The sequence below is a fragment of the Rhinolophus sinicus genome, chromosome 3, assembly GCF_057876585.1.
Source record: "Rhinolophus sinicus isolate RSI-liver-muscle chromosome 3, RSI-T2T, whole genome shotgun sequence".
Taxonomy (NCBI): Eukaryota; Metazoa; Chordata; class Mammalia; order Chiroptera; family Rhinolophidae; genus Rhinolophus; species Rhinolophus sinicus.
The window spans coordinates 48,153,157-48,171,669 of record NC_142503.1 but is presented as its reverse complement, the minus strand read 5'-3'; the positions used below and the strand labels follow the sequence as shown (position 1 = coordinate 48,171,669).

General features: G+C 33.1%; 1 protein-coding gene across 3 annotated transcripts in view; it reads left to right on the top strand.

The window, feature by feature from the left end:
* Positions 1–17,656, top strand: part of CERT1 (ceramide transporter 1) — a 95,849-nt gene extending 78,193 nt beyond the window's left edge. For 2 of the 3 annotated variants that reach the window (XM_019728139.3, XM_019728140.3), the window contains 7 exons: positions 4,020–4,115; positions 6,470–6,602; positions 7,501–7,571; positions 9,837–9,965; positions 10,498–10,627; positions 11,537–11,673; positions 14,517–17,656. In XM_019728139.3, coding sequence (XP_019583698.3) covers positions 4,020–4,115; positions 6,470–6,602; positions 7,501–7,571; positions 9,837–9,965; positions 10,498–10,627; positions 11,537–11,664 — 687 coding nt within the window. In that variant the 3' untranslated portion in view covers positions 11,665–11,673; positions 14,517–17,656. The remainder of the gene's footprint in view (positions 1–4,019; positions 4,116–6,469; positions 6,603–7,500; positions 7,572–9,836; positions 9,966–10,497; positions 10,628–11,536; positions 11,674–14,516) is intronic. The other variant, XM_074328817.2, reaches the window with a different exon arrangement.
* The last annotated feature ends 857 nt before the right edge of the window (positions 17,657–18,513 follow it).

The following is an 18,513-nucleotide window of genomic DNA, read 5'->3' as shown; positions in this document are numbered from 1 at the left end:
AACAATAATTTTTACCTTTTGCTCATCAATTTTTATATGCTTTTTAAAAAGTGACTCATATTTATAATAAGTCACTGATAAAACTAAATAATACTGGGAGACTTTAGTTTATTCTGCCATGTTCCACCTTGTATTAAACTAGTAAAATAACAAACTAAAACCCATCAGTACTGGTCAATATTTCCCCTTAAAGTATAGGAACACACAGGCTATAAATGAAGAAAATGTAATGAGAGCAAGAAAAGACTATAAACCACTAACTAACAGGTGCCTAAGAATCAGGGCTTCAGAACCCAGATCTGGGCCCAAGCTGTAGCTGTAGAACAGCTGAAAGCCTTCAAGTCCAGATGAATATATCACTGAGAAGCAGGTGCCTAGATTTTTACAAGATTTGTGCTAAATAGTAGCTTACTTTTCTTTACCTAATTTTTTGTGTAACTCATGTATATAAGTTAAGAAAAGTCTTTCTGGTGAGCTTTTTTCCTAATATATGATGCTGTGATTGATCAGATTCCGGTCTTATTGTAATAAGACCGGATCTTACATAAGACCAGGTATAATATAATGTAGTGTAATATAATATAATAGATATGATATGATATAAGACCGGGTCTTACATTAATTATTGCGCCAAAAGACGCATTAGAGCTGATGGTCCGGCTAGGTCTTATTTTCAGGGAAACACGGTAGGAAACTAGTAGCAAATTATGAATCTGTCTGATGGACAGATGTTGGGAATGAAGCAGCTCTAAATCAAATTATACAGAAAGTAGAAAGGACTTGGATTTATAAATGGATCTTTTTGGTTATTTGCATAACACAGTTACCATCTAAAGATGTCACCTTAAAGATCAAAAAGAAAAAATCCTCTGTTGGAAAACAAAAAATCAGTGTGGGCAGTACATCTGCAGGTCAATCTATGTTGAGCATCGTTGCAAAATCAATTCTGTGTAAAGCTCTTTACCACTTTATGTCCATAGTAACACATTGTTGTGATAATTATTTCTCCTCTGCCTTTTGTATAGTAATACATGCTAATTATAGCAGAGCTAAAAACTAAATAAAATTAAAATACTATATCACTATTAATATTTTCATGCATATAAAAAAATCAGGCACATATTGATAAATACAGCATAATTGTCTTTTCCTACCGAAGTAGATAATTCTGTATATACGATTTTGTAACCAGCTTTTTTTTTTTTTTAACATATAATTATGTCCATCTTCTCATCAGTAAATATAGGTCTAGATCTCCTTATGTACTTTCAGATCTATGTATACTGAGTTTACCTACTCACCAAATATTTAACATTTAGTTTATTTTTAGTTTGTCTCTATTATAAGTAGTACTATTGGGGCATCCTTGTATGTATCGCATCTTTATATATACATCTTTGTACACTTACGCAATTATTTCCTTAAAATATATTCCTAGAAGTAGAATTGTTAGGACAGAGCCCTAAGTTTTTTTATTTGGATTACCAAATTGTTCATTAGAAAAGTTGAACCAGCTACATTCCGAGCTCAGTTTTCTTTTGCTATACTGACACTGAATATTGTAATTCAGTTTATTTTTGCCGATCTGATACACTAAAGGTGGTATTTTTGCTTCTTGGCTGTTTACATTTCTCCTGTGAATTAACTATTCATATCCTTGGCCATTTTTCTTTTGGATTAACAGTATACTGTTAATTTGTTATTACTTATTCTATCCAGCAAATCTCTCTAGGACTCTGTGACTCTAATAATAAGCATAGTTGTATTCCTTTCACATGTGTAAGAAAAAGAGATCTGAGCTGTGTTTGAAAACTCCTAGATTTATTTTTGTTCGGTAGAATTTTGTTCATTACAATTTGGTTGTTCCATCAAAGGCAATTTTTTTTTTAATTTCTGTATTAATACTGTTAGAAAAAATCCAATTAGACAACCTCCTAAAGTAGCATACTGAATGATTCAAATGTGAGGTGAAAGAAAAGGTTATAATTAGCGTACCATCACTTTTTATTTCAAATGTGTTTTAATTCCATTTTTTTATAGTTCATTTAATAGGAAGATGCTATGTGTGTCAGCTCATCATTTTCAGCTCTCAGGCCAAAAAAATCAAGGACATGATTTCTGAAATTATGTTTAGTCTAATTAAAACATGCAAATACTATTAAAGCAGGGGAAACCTGCTTCAATAATTTTGATCCAGTCTTTTTTTTTTTTTTTAAGTAATAGCAGGTGTTACTAGTAACATTATTTCCTTGTATATCAAATTTTGAGCCTAATAAAATTGTAAATTTGGCTTGTGTTTATTTTCATCATCCAACTTAATGGTCCCTTGTTTCCCACTTAATTTTGATATACAGAGTCATAACTGAAAACGGTAAATGGATCATTAGGTTAGGTCTGAAGTGTATGTGGTTACATATGCCAAAGTCACTACCCCTGTGGTAAGATTGGCTACTTCCTGTTTTATTGCAGTGAACATAAAATTCATTATAGTGAGATTTTGCCTGTATCACCTCTCTTGTTGACCTTAATGTTATTACCTGGAGGAAGATCCCCTACTGGATAAAGATTCCTGATGAAGGCTTTGCAGAGATGATTACTGCAGTAATTGAGTACTTCCTCTGTTTCTTTAATCTCCTACAAGCACAAAACTGAATAGATCTTGTGTGTTTCTTTGTTGGACTTTTTCAAGCCCTCTTAAGTCAAGGAAGTAAATAAGAGCAGAAGACTGAAAACTTCCATAGACGCAGTGGTAACTGTGATAGGAATATCATTTTTTTCATCTGCCTAGAAAAACGATGTTAAATGTTTACTGTACATTGTTTTAACTTACGTTACCTCCTATCAATTTATATTTGTGGAATCTGGTTTCTTTTGGACGAGAACACAAATCAAAGGCACCTTATTTTTCATACGTTTGAAATAACTAATTCAGGAATAATCTCCCAAACATAAACACAGTTACCTGCATCCTTATTTACAACAAAAACATTAAATGGCACTAAAATTTTTTAAAACAGAATTCTCTCTGTGTTTTAACAGAATAAAATCCTTTATATTCTTCTTTCACAAATAATCCATTAAAAGTAGGGCTTATTTGGGGCGGCCAGATGGCTCAGTTGGTTAGAGCGCGAGCTGTCAACAACAGGGTTACTGGTTCAATTCCCATGTGGGCCAGTGAGCTGCGCCCTCCACAACTAGATTGAAGGGCAATGACTTGGAGCTGATGGGCCCTGGAAAAACACTCTGTTCCCCAATATTCCCCAATAAAATTTATATTTTAAAAAAAACCATCATGGTGCATTAAAAAGAAAAAAGAGGTTGTGTTTAAATTTCAGTAAGAGAAAGTTAGTTAGAAATTTTAAAAGAATGAACTAAAAGGTGATTATTTGTAAATGTTTGCATATATGAATATTAGCATTGTCCCTAAAAGAATTTAGAACAATGAAATTGGAATTAAATAAATGAGGAGGTTGATTATTTTTTAAGTTGGCTCATATTCATTATAAAAGAGAAGTTTATTGATGAAATAATGAAAGTTTTGTACCTTTTTGTAACGAAATCTTGACTTATAACAAGCTAATATCTTTGTAGTCTTAAATATAGGAACAATGGACTAGATGGTCTCTTTGTGCTCCTTTTACCCTAGTGTTCCATGATTTTATGCTTTAAGACATCATCTCTGAAAGGAAGCATCTTATGGTAAAGGAAGGAATTTTTTTTCCAGAAAATGCTTATTTTGATCACATGATGCACATTAGACCCACTATATGTTATTTAATTGAAGCATCTTCCTTCCCTGCATTTCTCCCTCCTGTCATTAACCTAGATATGATACCTGGAATGTGGACTAAACTCTTCCAACACTGTATAAAATCTACTAACCTTTGTGCATTTGGTTGCTCAGCTTTCTAAGAACATCATTTATGAACTGAAGTAAACTGAATACCATTTTGTTTTAGAGATTATGTCATAGCTGTTAATTGGAGGTGGATTCTTATAGCTTTATTTTTCTTTTCAAGGTTGAAGAGATGGTGCAGAACCACATGACTTATTCATTACAGGATGTAGGTGGAGATGCCAACTGGCAGTTGGTTGTAGAAGAAGGAGAAATGAAGGTAATTTCCAGTGAAATGTTATAGGTTACTAATTGCAGCTCTGTTACAGTCATATTATTATTACTATTGATATGAATAAGGATAGCATTTAAATTACTTTTAAACAAATTAGATATGATCAAAGAAGTACCAGATATTGAGAAATAAAATGTTCTTTTGCTTCCCTGGTTTAGCTTTTACATAATTTCTTTATGATCAAATCTATGCATAAACCATTGTTTTGCCTAGGCCATGAAAAAAAAAACTATTTTGCAGTTTAGATATGAACAGGTCACAATTAGCTGATGACTCTTTATTTGGATGTTTCTCTCTGTCTTTTTTTTATTATACTAAACATTGTGCCCAGGTAGCACTTTGTGTCCCCCTCCTTGGCCTATAACTCATTTATTGTTCTTTCTCTCACTGTACCTTTTTAAAATATTTGGACATTTGTCAGCTAATCTTGTTCACACCCCTGAACTCAAGAGACAGAGAATAAGAGCAAGGACCAAGAGATTGAGAGATGGATTGAAAAGCAGCAGCACTAAATTTTAGATTACCTCATGCCTAAGGCACTATACTAAAGATAAAAAGATGTTTAATAGGACTGCCTCCAAGCTGAAACATTAGTTGGGGGAAAAGGATATTGACTTGGCTCCATCTGATAATTGAATGAAGAGTACAGAAGAGTGGTAGAGGAAAGTTGGAAAAGAAAGCGATCTCTCTGATCTGAAACAATTAGCTTGTTTTACATGAAGGAGAAGCATTTGAACTATGTCTGGAAATGGAAACAAGGTGTGACAAAGGTGAGGTGAGGGCATTTTAGACAAAAAATACAACATGAGCAAAAATTTGAAAGGTAGTTTCTTATTCAAGAGTTTTGTATAGACTGTATTGATCAGAATTATTCTAGCAAATGGGATACAATATTAGATGTTGGAATTTCCCCTCCTCCTGAATAAAAGGAACAAATTAAGAAATAAGAGGGAGCAGGCAAATAGATAGCAAAATGTTAGTTGTAATTCTAATAAGATGATTGGATTACATAGAGATCAGCTGCCACAGGTCTTGCTAATATGTTACTTCAGATCTCTAAACGTAATGTTTCTGACATAGCTAGATAATTACAAGCCTTCCCCACAAGAGCAAGCCCCAAAAGCAGACCAGGATGCATGCTGTCTGCAAAAGGTGTTGGTCCTCCTCTGTACTCACCATTCAGATAAGTTGCTATTTCCCACCTGGAGAAGTTCCAGAAAGTTAGGGGGTGAAGAGAAACCAGGAGTGATAGTCTAAGTAAAGTCCCTCCACGTGGACTGAGAAGAGGGAATAAGTGCTTCTACAGCCCACAACATTAGAGAGAGAGAGATTGGGGCTGGATTATGGGCAGTATAAAATAGCTCACTAAAGAGAATAGTCTTATCATTTGTAGCAGTAGGTTAGCCAATGTATGCAAAGTAACATTTTCAGAAGATTAAGCTGATAGGGAAGAAATGAGAGACCAAGAAAACCACCTGAGAGCATCAGGTACCAGGTGATGAAGTGTGCGAGAAGGGATCAGAAGTCTACAGAGTTCCAGTTAGGTAACTAGGAAAATGGTAGACCTATTAACAAATAAATAGGCATGTGGGGAAAAGAGTTTGGTGAGAGAGGTTGTGAAAGTGAAACTATATGTTAAATGTCTAACCGTATCTGGACCCATAGGCACTTCATAAATTGAGAGCTGATTCTCCCTGTGATAACATGTTTATTCATTTGTCAAAAGAACTTCAATATTACAGAGCTCTCTAAAATAGCAAACCCTCTATATTTTTTAAATAATTCATTTGAATCAGCAATTGAGGTATGCAACCTCAGTATTTAAAGCAAAAGAGCATAAATCTTTATTCCATTTTAGCTTTCAATCGATGATTCAACAAATAATTGCCTACTGTGTTTCAGATACTGTTCTAGATGCTAGGGATATATCCTTGAACAAAGCTGCCTTAAGTTGGTTTCCCTAAGGAGATTATGTTTTAATCAGGTATATTTGGCCTTCTTAGCCATGTTGAACAGTCTGAGAATGTTCAGTAAATAGTGCCTGATTTAAATTGACATGTCTTTTTTAACAACTTGCAGTAGTCATTCATCATCACACATGCATATTTTTCATAGTTGAAACTTACCTTGGATTTGTAGTTTTAAATATTTTTATGTGTTGTATGTGTTAATAATTAGAATTTTTAAACTTTATTTTAGTAGAATATTTATGTTCCATAAACAGATTTTCATAAATAAAACCCTAAAAAGCCATTACATTTAAAAACATGCGTTTGGGCTTGTACTTTAAGAGTTTGATTTTTATTTTTTAAACAAGTTTTTAAATGTATCCCATGTAGGTATATAGAAGAGAAGTAGAAGAGAATGGAATTGTCCTGGATCCTTTGAAAGCTACCCATGCAGTTAAAGGTGTTACAGGACACGAGGTCTGCAATTACTTCTGGAATGTTGACGTTCGCAATGATTGGGAAAGTAAGCTGCCATTATTAATATATTTTAATGTAATTATTATTTAGAATTTAATATCAAATCAAACTTGGTTTTCTGCATCTGATCTATAATTTACAAAGTTAGTATAGAAAATATCTGGAAAATCATTTGAAGAACTGATGAAACATTGCATTTAAATAGAACTTTTCACTGTATAAAATGCTTTTCAGTATATTATAGCATTTGATCCAATACTTCAACCATCCTGCATAGACAGGTAATAAAGTAAAATGCAGATGAGTCAAGTGACTCATAAAAGGCCACAGAACTAGTTAGTGGAAAAGTCAGGACTAAAATAAAAGTTTCAGTTTTATCGTCTACTATTTTCCTAGACTGTTTTGTTTCCATGGTAAATCCTAGATGAATTCTGCTGTGGTTTGTTTAGAGCTATTCTTTGGGTGGATAGAAGGTTCTTTCCCTTAGGCACCAATCTAATAGATACTTCTGAACATCATAAGATGTTTATCAATGACAATTTGACATTCTTTTCCCACAAATACAGTCACCTAAGCCTAGATAGAACAGTGTATTCAGCTTTAGTAAATTAGGGATTGTAGGGAGGGGGGTCGTATTGTTAGGGAGTAATTTGTGCCTGAATAATGCAGTGGTGATTAGAATTGCTTTCTTGCTATGGAAGCTAGATATTAGACTAAAGAAAATTAGATTTCCTGGTGATCCGAGTCTCACAGCCACCATCTGTAGCCCTAATACTAGATATTAATTAACTACCTTCCATTTGAACTTAGCCTAGGTGAGGCAGAATCCTATTCATTTTACCATAATGTTCATTTGTAATTGACTTTCAATATAAGTGAATTAATCATATTCTAGGAAAAGGTAATGTGTCTTTTTGGCTACTAATATTTTCTCTTCATTTCAGCAACTATAGAAAACTTTCATGTGGTGGAAAAATTAGCTGATAATGCAATCATCATTTATCAAACACACAAGGTAAATATCTCTTCATCCTAAAAAGATTCCACTGTAGTTTATACTGAGACATGTAAATTCGCTAAAGTAAATTTTGGCAGGAAATTAAATGCCATAAAAGATCCAAAGATTCTATTAATAATTCATGAATGTCATGCATTTAAAAGATATATCAGCACATTTAAAGCAGAAATGGGTGCAGCTAAGAACCTGAGAAATATCCAGAAACAGTTTGTTTGATAAAGATCTACAGTCAGTCATGCACACTTTAAGTCTAGAAGAGAAAATCCTGAAATCCACATTTCAGGACTTTTCTTGGATCTAGTCTCTACAGCAGATAAATGATAGTTATCAAATATGGAAGTGAATCATATAATGTAGTGGAAAGTATGTTATTAGCCTTTGTTAAGACTAATAGATATGAAAGTGATCTAAGCGGATTATCTGAAAGCAAGGGAAAATTGCTCAACATGACTATTGGGAGGCTGATCATGTGCCAGTGGACACTGAAACTGGCTTAAATTGGTTCCCTTTCACTTCATTTCTTCCTCTGCTAATCTAGGTATTTAAGGTTGTAGAATTAAAATTTCTCTTACCTTATTCTGCTCTGTTCCCCTTCTGAAAATTGCCAAATAATATTTCAAATAAAGAACAATAAAATGAATCAAAATTTTGGAGAGATCCACCAAAAAGCAATATTGTATGTTATATAAGAAATGCAATGATTGAGCAAGTACTTTATTTTTTCTCTTTTTCAAGTGATTTTTTAAATTGAGCTGAATATAAGAAAGTATTTGAGGTTTGCTCTGTATTTCTTGAGCTCAGTCCTGTCATCTGAGGCATTTTGTCTTATATCTAATGACTATGGGCTAGGCTTCATTGTATAATACACAGTAGCTGCTCAAGAAATATTTAACAATGAAGATTCTATTTCGGCATACAGATTTGGGAAGTCTAACTGAAATCTAAAATTTAGTAGATGTTAAAATATCAATTGCCCTGTAATTTGGAATGAAAATAAATGACCAATAATTTAGACTCAGAATAATCTTATTATCTGGAGATAATTGATCCTGGAGAACAATCTGCTGCAATATTTCACTTGGTAAATAGTAGGTGAAGCAGAGGATTGTATGTGTTATATCAGGATTATTTCTTGAAAACTAAAACTAAAAATTATTAAAATGTGGTTTATGTATAACAAAATTTAAGTTACGATTATAATTATTTGAATAAACAAATTATCTTGGCATACTTTTTTCAGCAAAATTCGATAACACTGTACAACATCTTTCTCTTTAAATTTGGCTTCTTTATATTATGGTCTTAAAGAGGGCTGGTTCGCCTTCTGATATTTAAGTCATTCTCACTCTTAAAATATCTGTCTTACCATCCTTTTGGATTTACATTTATTAGTTTTAACATGGTCAACTTTTCATTTATTACTGGCTTCACATACATTTTTTCCCAATACTACTTTTCGTCAACTTCGTGGAATTTTGTATCTCTAAAAGATAAACCATTTCACTTTGCAAGTTTGTGTTGTATTGGCACCGAGTTGTTGACTACTTATTATACTCCACAATCAGGAAAGACTGCATATATTCTCTCATTTAAAAGTACATAGTTCCAGTTTTCTGAGATCTAGGTTTTATGTCATTCCAACAGTGTATTTTTCCTTGACTACCATAAAGTTGAAAGATTCCACCTAACTGATTTGAAATTCCTCAAATGTGATTATATTAAAGGAGCACTCTTCTTTCCTTAAAAGCTTTGATTTAAAGTCTCTGAACAATTTAAGCAGAGCTTTAATACAATTCTTAAAGGCAGAACATTACCAGCATCTGTGGGAGGGAATAATGGGAAGTTAGCTATTGCTTAATGGATGCAGAGTTTCTGTTTGGGGTGATAAAAAATTTTAGAAATAGATAGTGGTGATGTTTACGTTGGCATGTAACATTGTGAATTGATGCCACTGAATTGCACAGCTGAAAATGGTTTAAATGGTAAATTTTATGATATAGATAGATAGATATAAAACCACAATTTTTAAAAAAGAAAAACAGCAGAACATTATTCCTTTGATATTGTCCTACAAAGCCATTAACTCAGTGTTCATAATGAATCCTTCGGTGGGTATTCTCAGATGCTTTTCATTTAAAATTGGGCAGATTTTACCTTCAACTAAGATATTTATTGGTTTTACATTTGTTTCTCTCTTAGTTCCATGTTATATATGAATAAAAAATAGTTTAAATTTTCAAAAGTTCTTTACTTCTTTCACAGAGAGTGTGGCCTGCTTCTCAGCGAGATGTATTATATCTTTCTGCCATTAGAAAGATACCAGCCTTGACTGAAAATGACCCTGAAACTTGGATAGTTTGTAATTTTTCTGTAGATCACGACAGTGCTCCTGTAAGTACACTGTGTAAATGTGTATAGTTGTATAATATAAAGCTAAATACATAATGCAAAAGTGATAAATACATATCCCACACACACACATATATCTTTGATTTAATGATTCTTAGATTTTGTTCTATGTTGGCTCCTTGGAACAGGTTAGCCCCTGTTACCTGAGGGACAACAGTCATGGCTGTGAACATCCCAGCAAGGCTATTTTCCTTTGCTCTGAGGTGAGGTGAGACAGCTGATGGGTAGTATGTGTAGGCTACTTCTCAGTTACCTCTCAAGCCATGATCAACTACTGGCAAACCGTTGTGGTTTCTACCTTGATTTAGCTCCATTTACTACGTAAGAGGAGGGAAAATCATTTCTGGTGTCATATCAGCTTGGCAGGTATTATTTTTTGGTGTTTACAAGATTTCGTTGGAGATTTTGATGAGTTATAGTTTCGGTTAACCTTATGTAATGTTACACCAGTAGAGATTACGAAATAGTGGGTGTTTACTATACTGGTATTTTCTTTTTATTTTTGTTTTGGCAGTTAAACAATCGATGTGTCCGTGCCAAAATAAATATTGCTATGATTTGTCAAACCTTGGTAAGCCCACCAGAGGGAAACCACGAGATTAGCAGGGACAACATTTTATGCAAGATTACATATGTAGCTAATGGTATGTATTTTGTTGTTTGTTTTTGCTACTTGGTAATGTAGATGTTCTTAGTATGATCGACATGATAACTGACCATTTGAACCAATGCCATTTACAAATGCCTTTTAGGTTTTATCCTTTAGATTAGTAATTTTTAATTTGGAGAGATATATATCAAAACTGTTAAGAAACTTTCAAAATGCGCATAACCTGAATTTCACCCCATAACTACTATGTCAGAAATAAAGCTGGGGCTTGATAAGTGAATTTTAAAACCTCATTATCAAGATCTCTGTCACATATCCATGGTTTTAAGAACCATTTTATTAAATTCCTTAAAAATAAACAACAGTAGGAAAGGAAAGTAATAGTTCTTTTTCTTACTGTCAGCCTTACTCATTTTCTAAATCATTGGTTCCTAGTCCTTATTAGTCGCTAATTATAAATTTATTTTTCACATTGGCCTGCTGATGGACAGCCCTGTTCCTTTGGTTCCTTACTACACCCATTTCCTACTTGCAGTAGTTGTTAAAGTCCATCTAATCAAATCCTCAGGTCTTTGTTATACGGGGCTTTAACTGCTACGTAGTGTGTTTAGAGACGGTTATGCCTGAGTAAGTTACTGTTTGATTATAGTAGAGTTTGATAAATAAATCTTAAGTAACCTAAAATGTAGCTATACTAATACTTGCATATAATTTAGGAAACTAAGAACATTTTAGAAAGGTAATAAGTAATTTCTTATTTGCTATCTGTTTTTGCATGGTGGTTAATATTAAGGAATTAATGATCAAGACTTGATTAATAATCAAGAGATGCTGATTGTTCCAGCATGAGGAATTTTTTAAAAGCAAAGGAACAAAATAAGTATTTCACACGTATTTGGAGAATTATTATCTTAACAGGTTTTAATTTTCCTTTAACTTGCAGTGAACCCTGGAGGATGGGCACCAGCTTCAGTGTTAAGGGCAGTGGCAAAACGAGAGTATCCAAAGTTTCTAAAACGTTTCACTTCTTACGTCCAAGAGAAAACTGCAGGAAAACCTATTTTGTTCTAGTATTAACAGGTACTGGAAGATATCTGTTACGTTTTTTTAAACTTTATTGGACTAATATGATTCTGCAGATAGCAAAATTTAGTTCATCGTTAAAAGTAGTTTCTGTGTTTTATGATGTTCCCAGATGAAGAATTATCATTTTCATAGTCTTAAAACTTATTTTTTCATTATATTTCTGCTTATATTAAATAATACCTGCTTATTTAAAGATATTTCAACATCAAAGAACTACAAAATTTGAGAAGTGTAAATTCCTTATATCTTTCCATTCCTAGAAATTACTGTTAGGTTTGTTATATATTCTTCTAGACTTTTATTTGTTTATACTTACATATATATTTTTGATTGTTTTAAAAAATGTATTTATTCCATACTTACTATTTTGCAGCTTGTTTTCCTGCTAACAATATATCTTGACTATTATTCCATATAAAGACACGAGACATATAAAACCCTCTCATTCTTTTAACATCTGTTGTATGAATATTGTGGAATTTATTAACCAGTCCCATGTTAATATGTGGGTTGGTTCCATGTTTATTGTCCAAAAATGCTGCATTTAAACATTTTTGCACAAGGGAGCTGGAATATTAATTTTTTTTAAATGAGTGACATGGTAACCTGGTTCACAAATCAAAAGCATGAAAATATATACAGTAAAATTTATCTTCTGCCCCCTATTCACTCAGTTTTGCCTCTCCTCCACACGCACAGAAGTGTATAACTGCTATTACAGTTTCTTGTGTGTTTTTCCAGAGATTTTTTTTCATGTCTGTTAAGGAAATAAAAGTGTATTCCTCCCATACATACACTTTTTTGTTGTTGAAGAAAAGGTAGCAAACTATACACACCTTGTTTTTGTATTAATTTACAGTCTCACCAGCAGTAATGTGTCGGACTGCCTGTTTACCTGTGGCGCCCTCCCACAATGTGTGAAATAAAACTTTCTAATTTTTTTCCAACTTTATAGGTGAAAAATACTCTTCCAATGTATTTTTAATTGTATTTCTCTTATTATGAATGAGTTTGAGCATTTTGGTCCATTTGATAACATTTCTATAATTCTGTTTCTACAAACTCTCAGTGTGTGTTAATATTTAAATTTTTAATAGATACTACCAAAGTATAATTCACAGTCAGTAAGTATACTATATGAACGTCCTCTCATTCTCATCCTCTGAGAAATTTATATTCTTGAGTCAGTTTCTTTAGATAAAAATAATATAGTCAATAACCATATAATGACTGATGTTTTTAGTTATGTGTGGTTTATGATGCTGTTTATAGTATGTTTTTCTTTTAAAAAAAAAAACACACTCAAAAGCTAAATTTGTTGTCAGATACAAACATAAAGGTTATTTCATTGATGTCCCAGATATTTAGCTCTTCCCAGGAAAACAGTGACCTGAAAATGTTAAACAAGTTTTGGTCTTAGTGATCTGAATGGTTAGTGTTTCGGGATACATCCTGATCTTTGAGGAATTCTCTCTCTTCAGGCATAAGTGCACTGCATAACTGTGCTATTGTAAGACTACCTTATACTTTAAACTTGATGTGGCTAGATCTGGATGCATAACTTCTTATTGAGTCTGTCTTTGCACTGTATTTGTCAAATAAAGCAGAAACCTGATGCCACACGATGGCAGCAGGCTTGTCACCTTAGCTGGGTATCTCTCCCCAAAGCCTTAAGATTTCTAAAAAGTTGCTCTTTGCTATAACCAAGACCAAGCATGCAGCTTTATCTGCTTTCTCTCTTCACCTCTACCCCTAGCCTTGCTAAGTAGGGCAGAAAAGATAATCATGGCAAAACATATCAGAATGCCATTATAGAGAACATGCTCTCAACTATATTAAGAAGAAGAATAATTTTCGTAAACATTTGAAAATACATGCTAACACATTGCTAGCGTTTGCCTCTAACTGTTGGATTTGGGGCATTGTTTTATTGTGTGTTTGTGTGCTTGTGAACATGTATGTGCATGGGTGCACATTTCTTCTTTAGTGGCCCTAGGATAGAAGGGGTTGAGATCTTTTGAAAAAATTTTATTTCAGGGGAAGGAGATAGCAGTGTGTGTGTGTGTGTGTGTGTGTGTGTAAATGACTTGGCTCTGGCCTTGAGTCCAGGTTGAGCTTCTTTCTGACTGAGAACCAAATTCAAACCTTAACATGTGGTGAAAATCTTTGTTTACCTAAAGTAATATTTGTTTCATAATACTTTTTGGAAGATGTCTATATGAAGTGGATTCTAGCATCAAAACATTAGGAAAGCTAACATTCTTAATTTTGGTCATGGAGAAATAGTAACTTAGGGTAGTCAGTCTCATCTTTAGAGAAATGCCATAATGTTAATGATGTTGAAAGATATTTAAAATTCTTAGTCAAAATTCAAATACATTTGACAAGGTCTGAGCCATGTTTGTTTCTTAAGATAAGAAACAAACCAAGTTTATCTCATAAACTAAGTTTTTTAAATTCTTGATAAATGGTATTGTATAGCATAATTTTTATTGAAGATTAAGAAGAAGGAAATGCCAGTTTATGGGGTACAAATCCAGAGACCTCTGGTTGATTTCCCCCTTTGCTTACCTATAGCACATTACCCTTTTAAATTTCTTTCTAACTTTCAAGAGATTCGTTACACCTTTATTCTTTGCTGATAGAATTAGTTTCAAATACTTAAAAAGTTAATAATTTTATATTCTTAAAGGTGAAAATCTTTAAAAGATAAATTTTAATAGAGATTCTGTGCATTCCATGAATTCAGAGGGTAGAAGGAATCTCTTCTGGTATTCTTGCAGCTATTAGTAATAACATATTGCTGAATTTTTCACTTGTCATTTTCTTTCTTACAGTGACTGAAGCAAGGCTGTGTGACATTCCATGTTGGAGGAAAAACTTAAAAAAAAAAAAAAAAAAATTGAATGCTCTAAGCTGGAACATAGGATCTATAGCCTTGTCTGTGGCCCAACACCTTGGCCTTGTATACAAAAATGAAGAAATATTGCAATAGCAAAGCTGAACATCTAACACTAGCTTTCTCCTGCTAGATCTCTGCACTCAGCATATATCTATAAATACATGTAAAATCACATGTACATGGCTATATTTTTATTTGCTTGCTCCTAGAAGAGAAAAAAAAAACAACAACTTTGAATCACAACTAGGAATTGATGCTTTAATTTTTGGAAACTTTTTCAGAATTTTTAATTTAGTAAGGTCCGGCCTAAGATCCTCAGTTGTATCAGGTTTTGTGCACAAAAGAAAAGCACAAGAGTTGAACACACTTGGAGCTTGTGCTTTCTGTGTACCAAATATCTGGATGGGGTTCTTTTTTTAGGCCTACAGTCAAATCTGTGTCCAGAATTTTCTGACTTTTTTGACTTTTTGCTTTGTATAATCATAGAATTCATTGCTGCTGATTTCTATAATGATTCATGTTATAATGTAAAGTGTCTCTTAATAACTGAGGGCTGTCAATAACCTGTGATTTTGCCTTTTCTGTAGTCTTACTCCCATGAAGAACCGTGGTTCTGATGGAGCGAGTGAAAAGCTTTATTTCTTCCCCAGATATCTTTATATTTCTTGTATTTTTAGTTGTGTTCTGTGTGCTACAGCTTTTTTTTTCTTTTTGCTTTTTTTTTTCAGTTTGTTAGAAACACAATTTGGCAACTCCAAAATTGGTTCTGCCTGCCTCCAAACAGAAACATCTGTACAAATCTTATGGGTATAAACTAGTTTCTGATGAAGTGGTCAGGATAAAATGAGTTCATGTTTTCATGAAATTTGTAAGAGGCTATATGGCATTGTTAAGCAGATCAGACTGAGTTTGACATTTGATTCAATATTTTTAGTATTCAGTAATAGGTATATTTGTTAGTTCTTCTAATTTGGGTCAGTTTAAAAGATATGTTGCAAGATATACATAGAAAATGTGAGCAGTGCTCCTGTTCGCCTCTTGATCATAAACTTCAGCAGAGCAGTAAAGGATTCCATGTGATTCAAACTGAAATTCTTTCCTTAGTTCCTGTAAGAACTTAAATGTAAAATACCTTTTTTAGTTTTATTAGTTTTAGGCCTCTGAAAAACCTTGAAGCATGGAAATGAGGCAAGGAATTGTACTCATTGAAGTATAAATGACTGCCCACTTCAAAATCTTCGTTGTGTTAATACACAAATGTACTTAACATAAATCAGAGGCATTTTGTATATGCTTTGCTGACTAGTTCATCTCTGTAGAAACACAGAAATCAGACCCATTTTGTAAAGCAGAAAGTCATGTCACGTGGAACATGTCCTGTATATATTTCATACATGGTAATGGAGTCTTAATGATAAATGCAAGGTGATAATTTAATGATGGGATTAGTCTGATCACTTAATATGCACAATCCTGGAAGTGAATTACTTGCATCAGATATAGTGGTATTTATTATTCTGTACAGAGAGAGAAAATACATATAAAAACATATGCTTACATTACATGCACGTAGATTTCATGCTCCATAAATCTTTTCTATTTTTTAATTTACCTTTCTCTAAATGATGTGCATGGAATATGCCTTATTACAGAAAAATGCTGTTCATAATTTGACTACGTGGAAAAGTGCCTATGATGGTAATGCTAGTAAGGCAAATAAGACAAATTATATCAGTTTACTACATCACCAGTTAACATTTTGTATTGTGATGTTTAAAAACAAAAGTTTATACCTCAAATGTGTATTTTATTTTACAATCATCTGTGGGTTGGGATGTGGGAGTATGGGAATCTTGGGGAGGGGAGGTTTATTCACCACAGCCACTAATGGGAATCTTCAAAAAAATTCTGTATGCCCACTAAAATTTTTCTCTGTTTGCCATTTCTGGTAACTATCATGAACACAGACAAGTAACTCTTTCTTAACTAAATTGGATAGCTTTATTTTACAAAGGTATGGAAAGTTTACAAGGCAGTATCTAAATCTAATTATCATTAGTTGCATTTGCACTAAATGTTAATGATATACTTTTGCAATTATTCTGTAAATAAAATGATTACACTAAAAATATTTGTATTAAAAAAAGGAGAAAAGGAAAGGATACATTTTACCTTTGGATAACTGCACTAGTACTTCACTAGAGTTAATCCTGTCCAACCAGATTTGGAAATGAGTAGGGGAATATGAACAGAATTTAAAAGAGTTCAAAATTTGGAGAGGTACTAGCCCTTTAGACAATATCCAGACCCTCTAGAATTATTTCCATATGGCTAATTCCTACATACAGAATATACGTGATGTTTTTCATCCACAGTTATTTCCTACTCTTTCCCAAACCCCCCCCCCAAAAAAATTATCTTTTTACTCTCTTTTCTACTCAGTTACTTTTGTACTGTGATAGAAACTTGAAAACTATTGGGGTTTTGTTCCCTGAGTGCCCACCATACAGTTCAAGAGAGCACAGTGCTTCAGTTAGAATCCAGAGCTCCTGATTTGGAGGTAGAGGGTGATCAGCTACCGAGTTGGGATCGCTACAGGAGCAGCCAGACCAGGGATGGGGATGGCTGGGAGGGAGGTGTGAGAATACAAAAGAAGGAAAAGGAGGAATAGCTTTCCTGTTTTCTCAGTTTCATCAACTAATTTGTACACCTATCCAACATCAGTGTGAATTGCTGTTGAGAAATTTTTAGTTGGGCTGAGCTGGTTCTCTTGTGAAATTGTTCTGGTTATCTTTAAGCTTATCAGTTGTTTGTCCAATTAAATAAAAACTTTCACCAGTATTTAGTCCACGTTGTTCAGATGATATATTTGGATTATTGTCATTGTTCATCTACAAACTCAAAACATAATCATTTTAAAGTACCTTGGGAGTGTATAGAGTGTAACTATTCTATAATAGCTTTATGATCCTAATGATGTTTTTTAAAAATAATAAAGTTGGATCTTCCATGTTACAATCACAAAATTAAAATCAGTATTTAAAAGTGGAAAAGTATTAAAATATTATGGACAAATGTGCTTGCTTGATTGTTTTCCTTAACCCTTAGATACTGCCCTACACAATTCTCTGAGTAGTTGAGAGCTTGTAATCTTCTAGTTCAATATTATTCAAACTGTAGGTTGTAACCCAGTTACGGATCAAGAAAACTATTGAGTTGTGACCTAATTTTTTTAAAAAATAGAACAGAATGGAATAATCAAATACATAGTATATAATAAATATTCTGTGAATTTTTTTCATATGTATATGTGTATATATTGTGGGTTACAATTTAAAATGAATTTCTTACTAGATATCTTGGTCCAAAAGTTAGACTATATACAGTTGGATATTTCTAAAATGAAAGCACAGTGCCAGTCAATCATCCACACTTACAATTTAACTATATGCATTTAGCCATAAATAAATCATCTCTCATTTATTTAAATAATATTGCCAGCTCCACTTGTTACACTCAGAGAATGTATGCCCTAGAACAACCAGGAAATGGGAAGTGTGGATTTGCAGTTAACTCAGGCAGTGGGTTCCCTCATAGTTATATTGAAAGGCATTGAGCATATTTCTATCCTCTAATCCAAGGTACATACCATCTAAACAATATGACCTCAAGCCAACTACTTAAATCTTGTGAGATGCTAGAGAAAATATCTGACTGTTGTGTTGAATTTATTGACAGATTATTGTCATTGTTCATCTACAAACTCAAAACATAATCATTTTAAAGTGCCTTGGGAGTGTATAGAGTGTAACTATTCTGTAATAGCTTTATGATCCTAATGATGTTTTTCAAAAACATCTTGTCCTCATGGCACACTTTCAAGGAGTTTTTAAAGTGATTTTAAGTACATATAGTTTTTGCCTTAGTCTTGA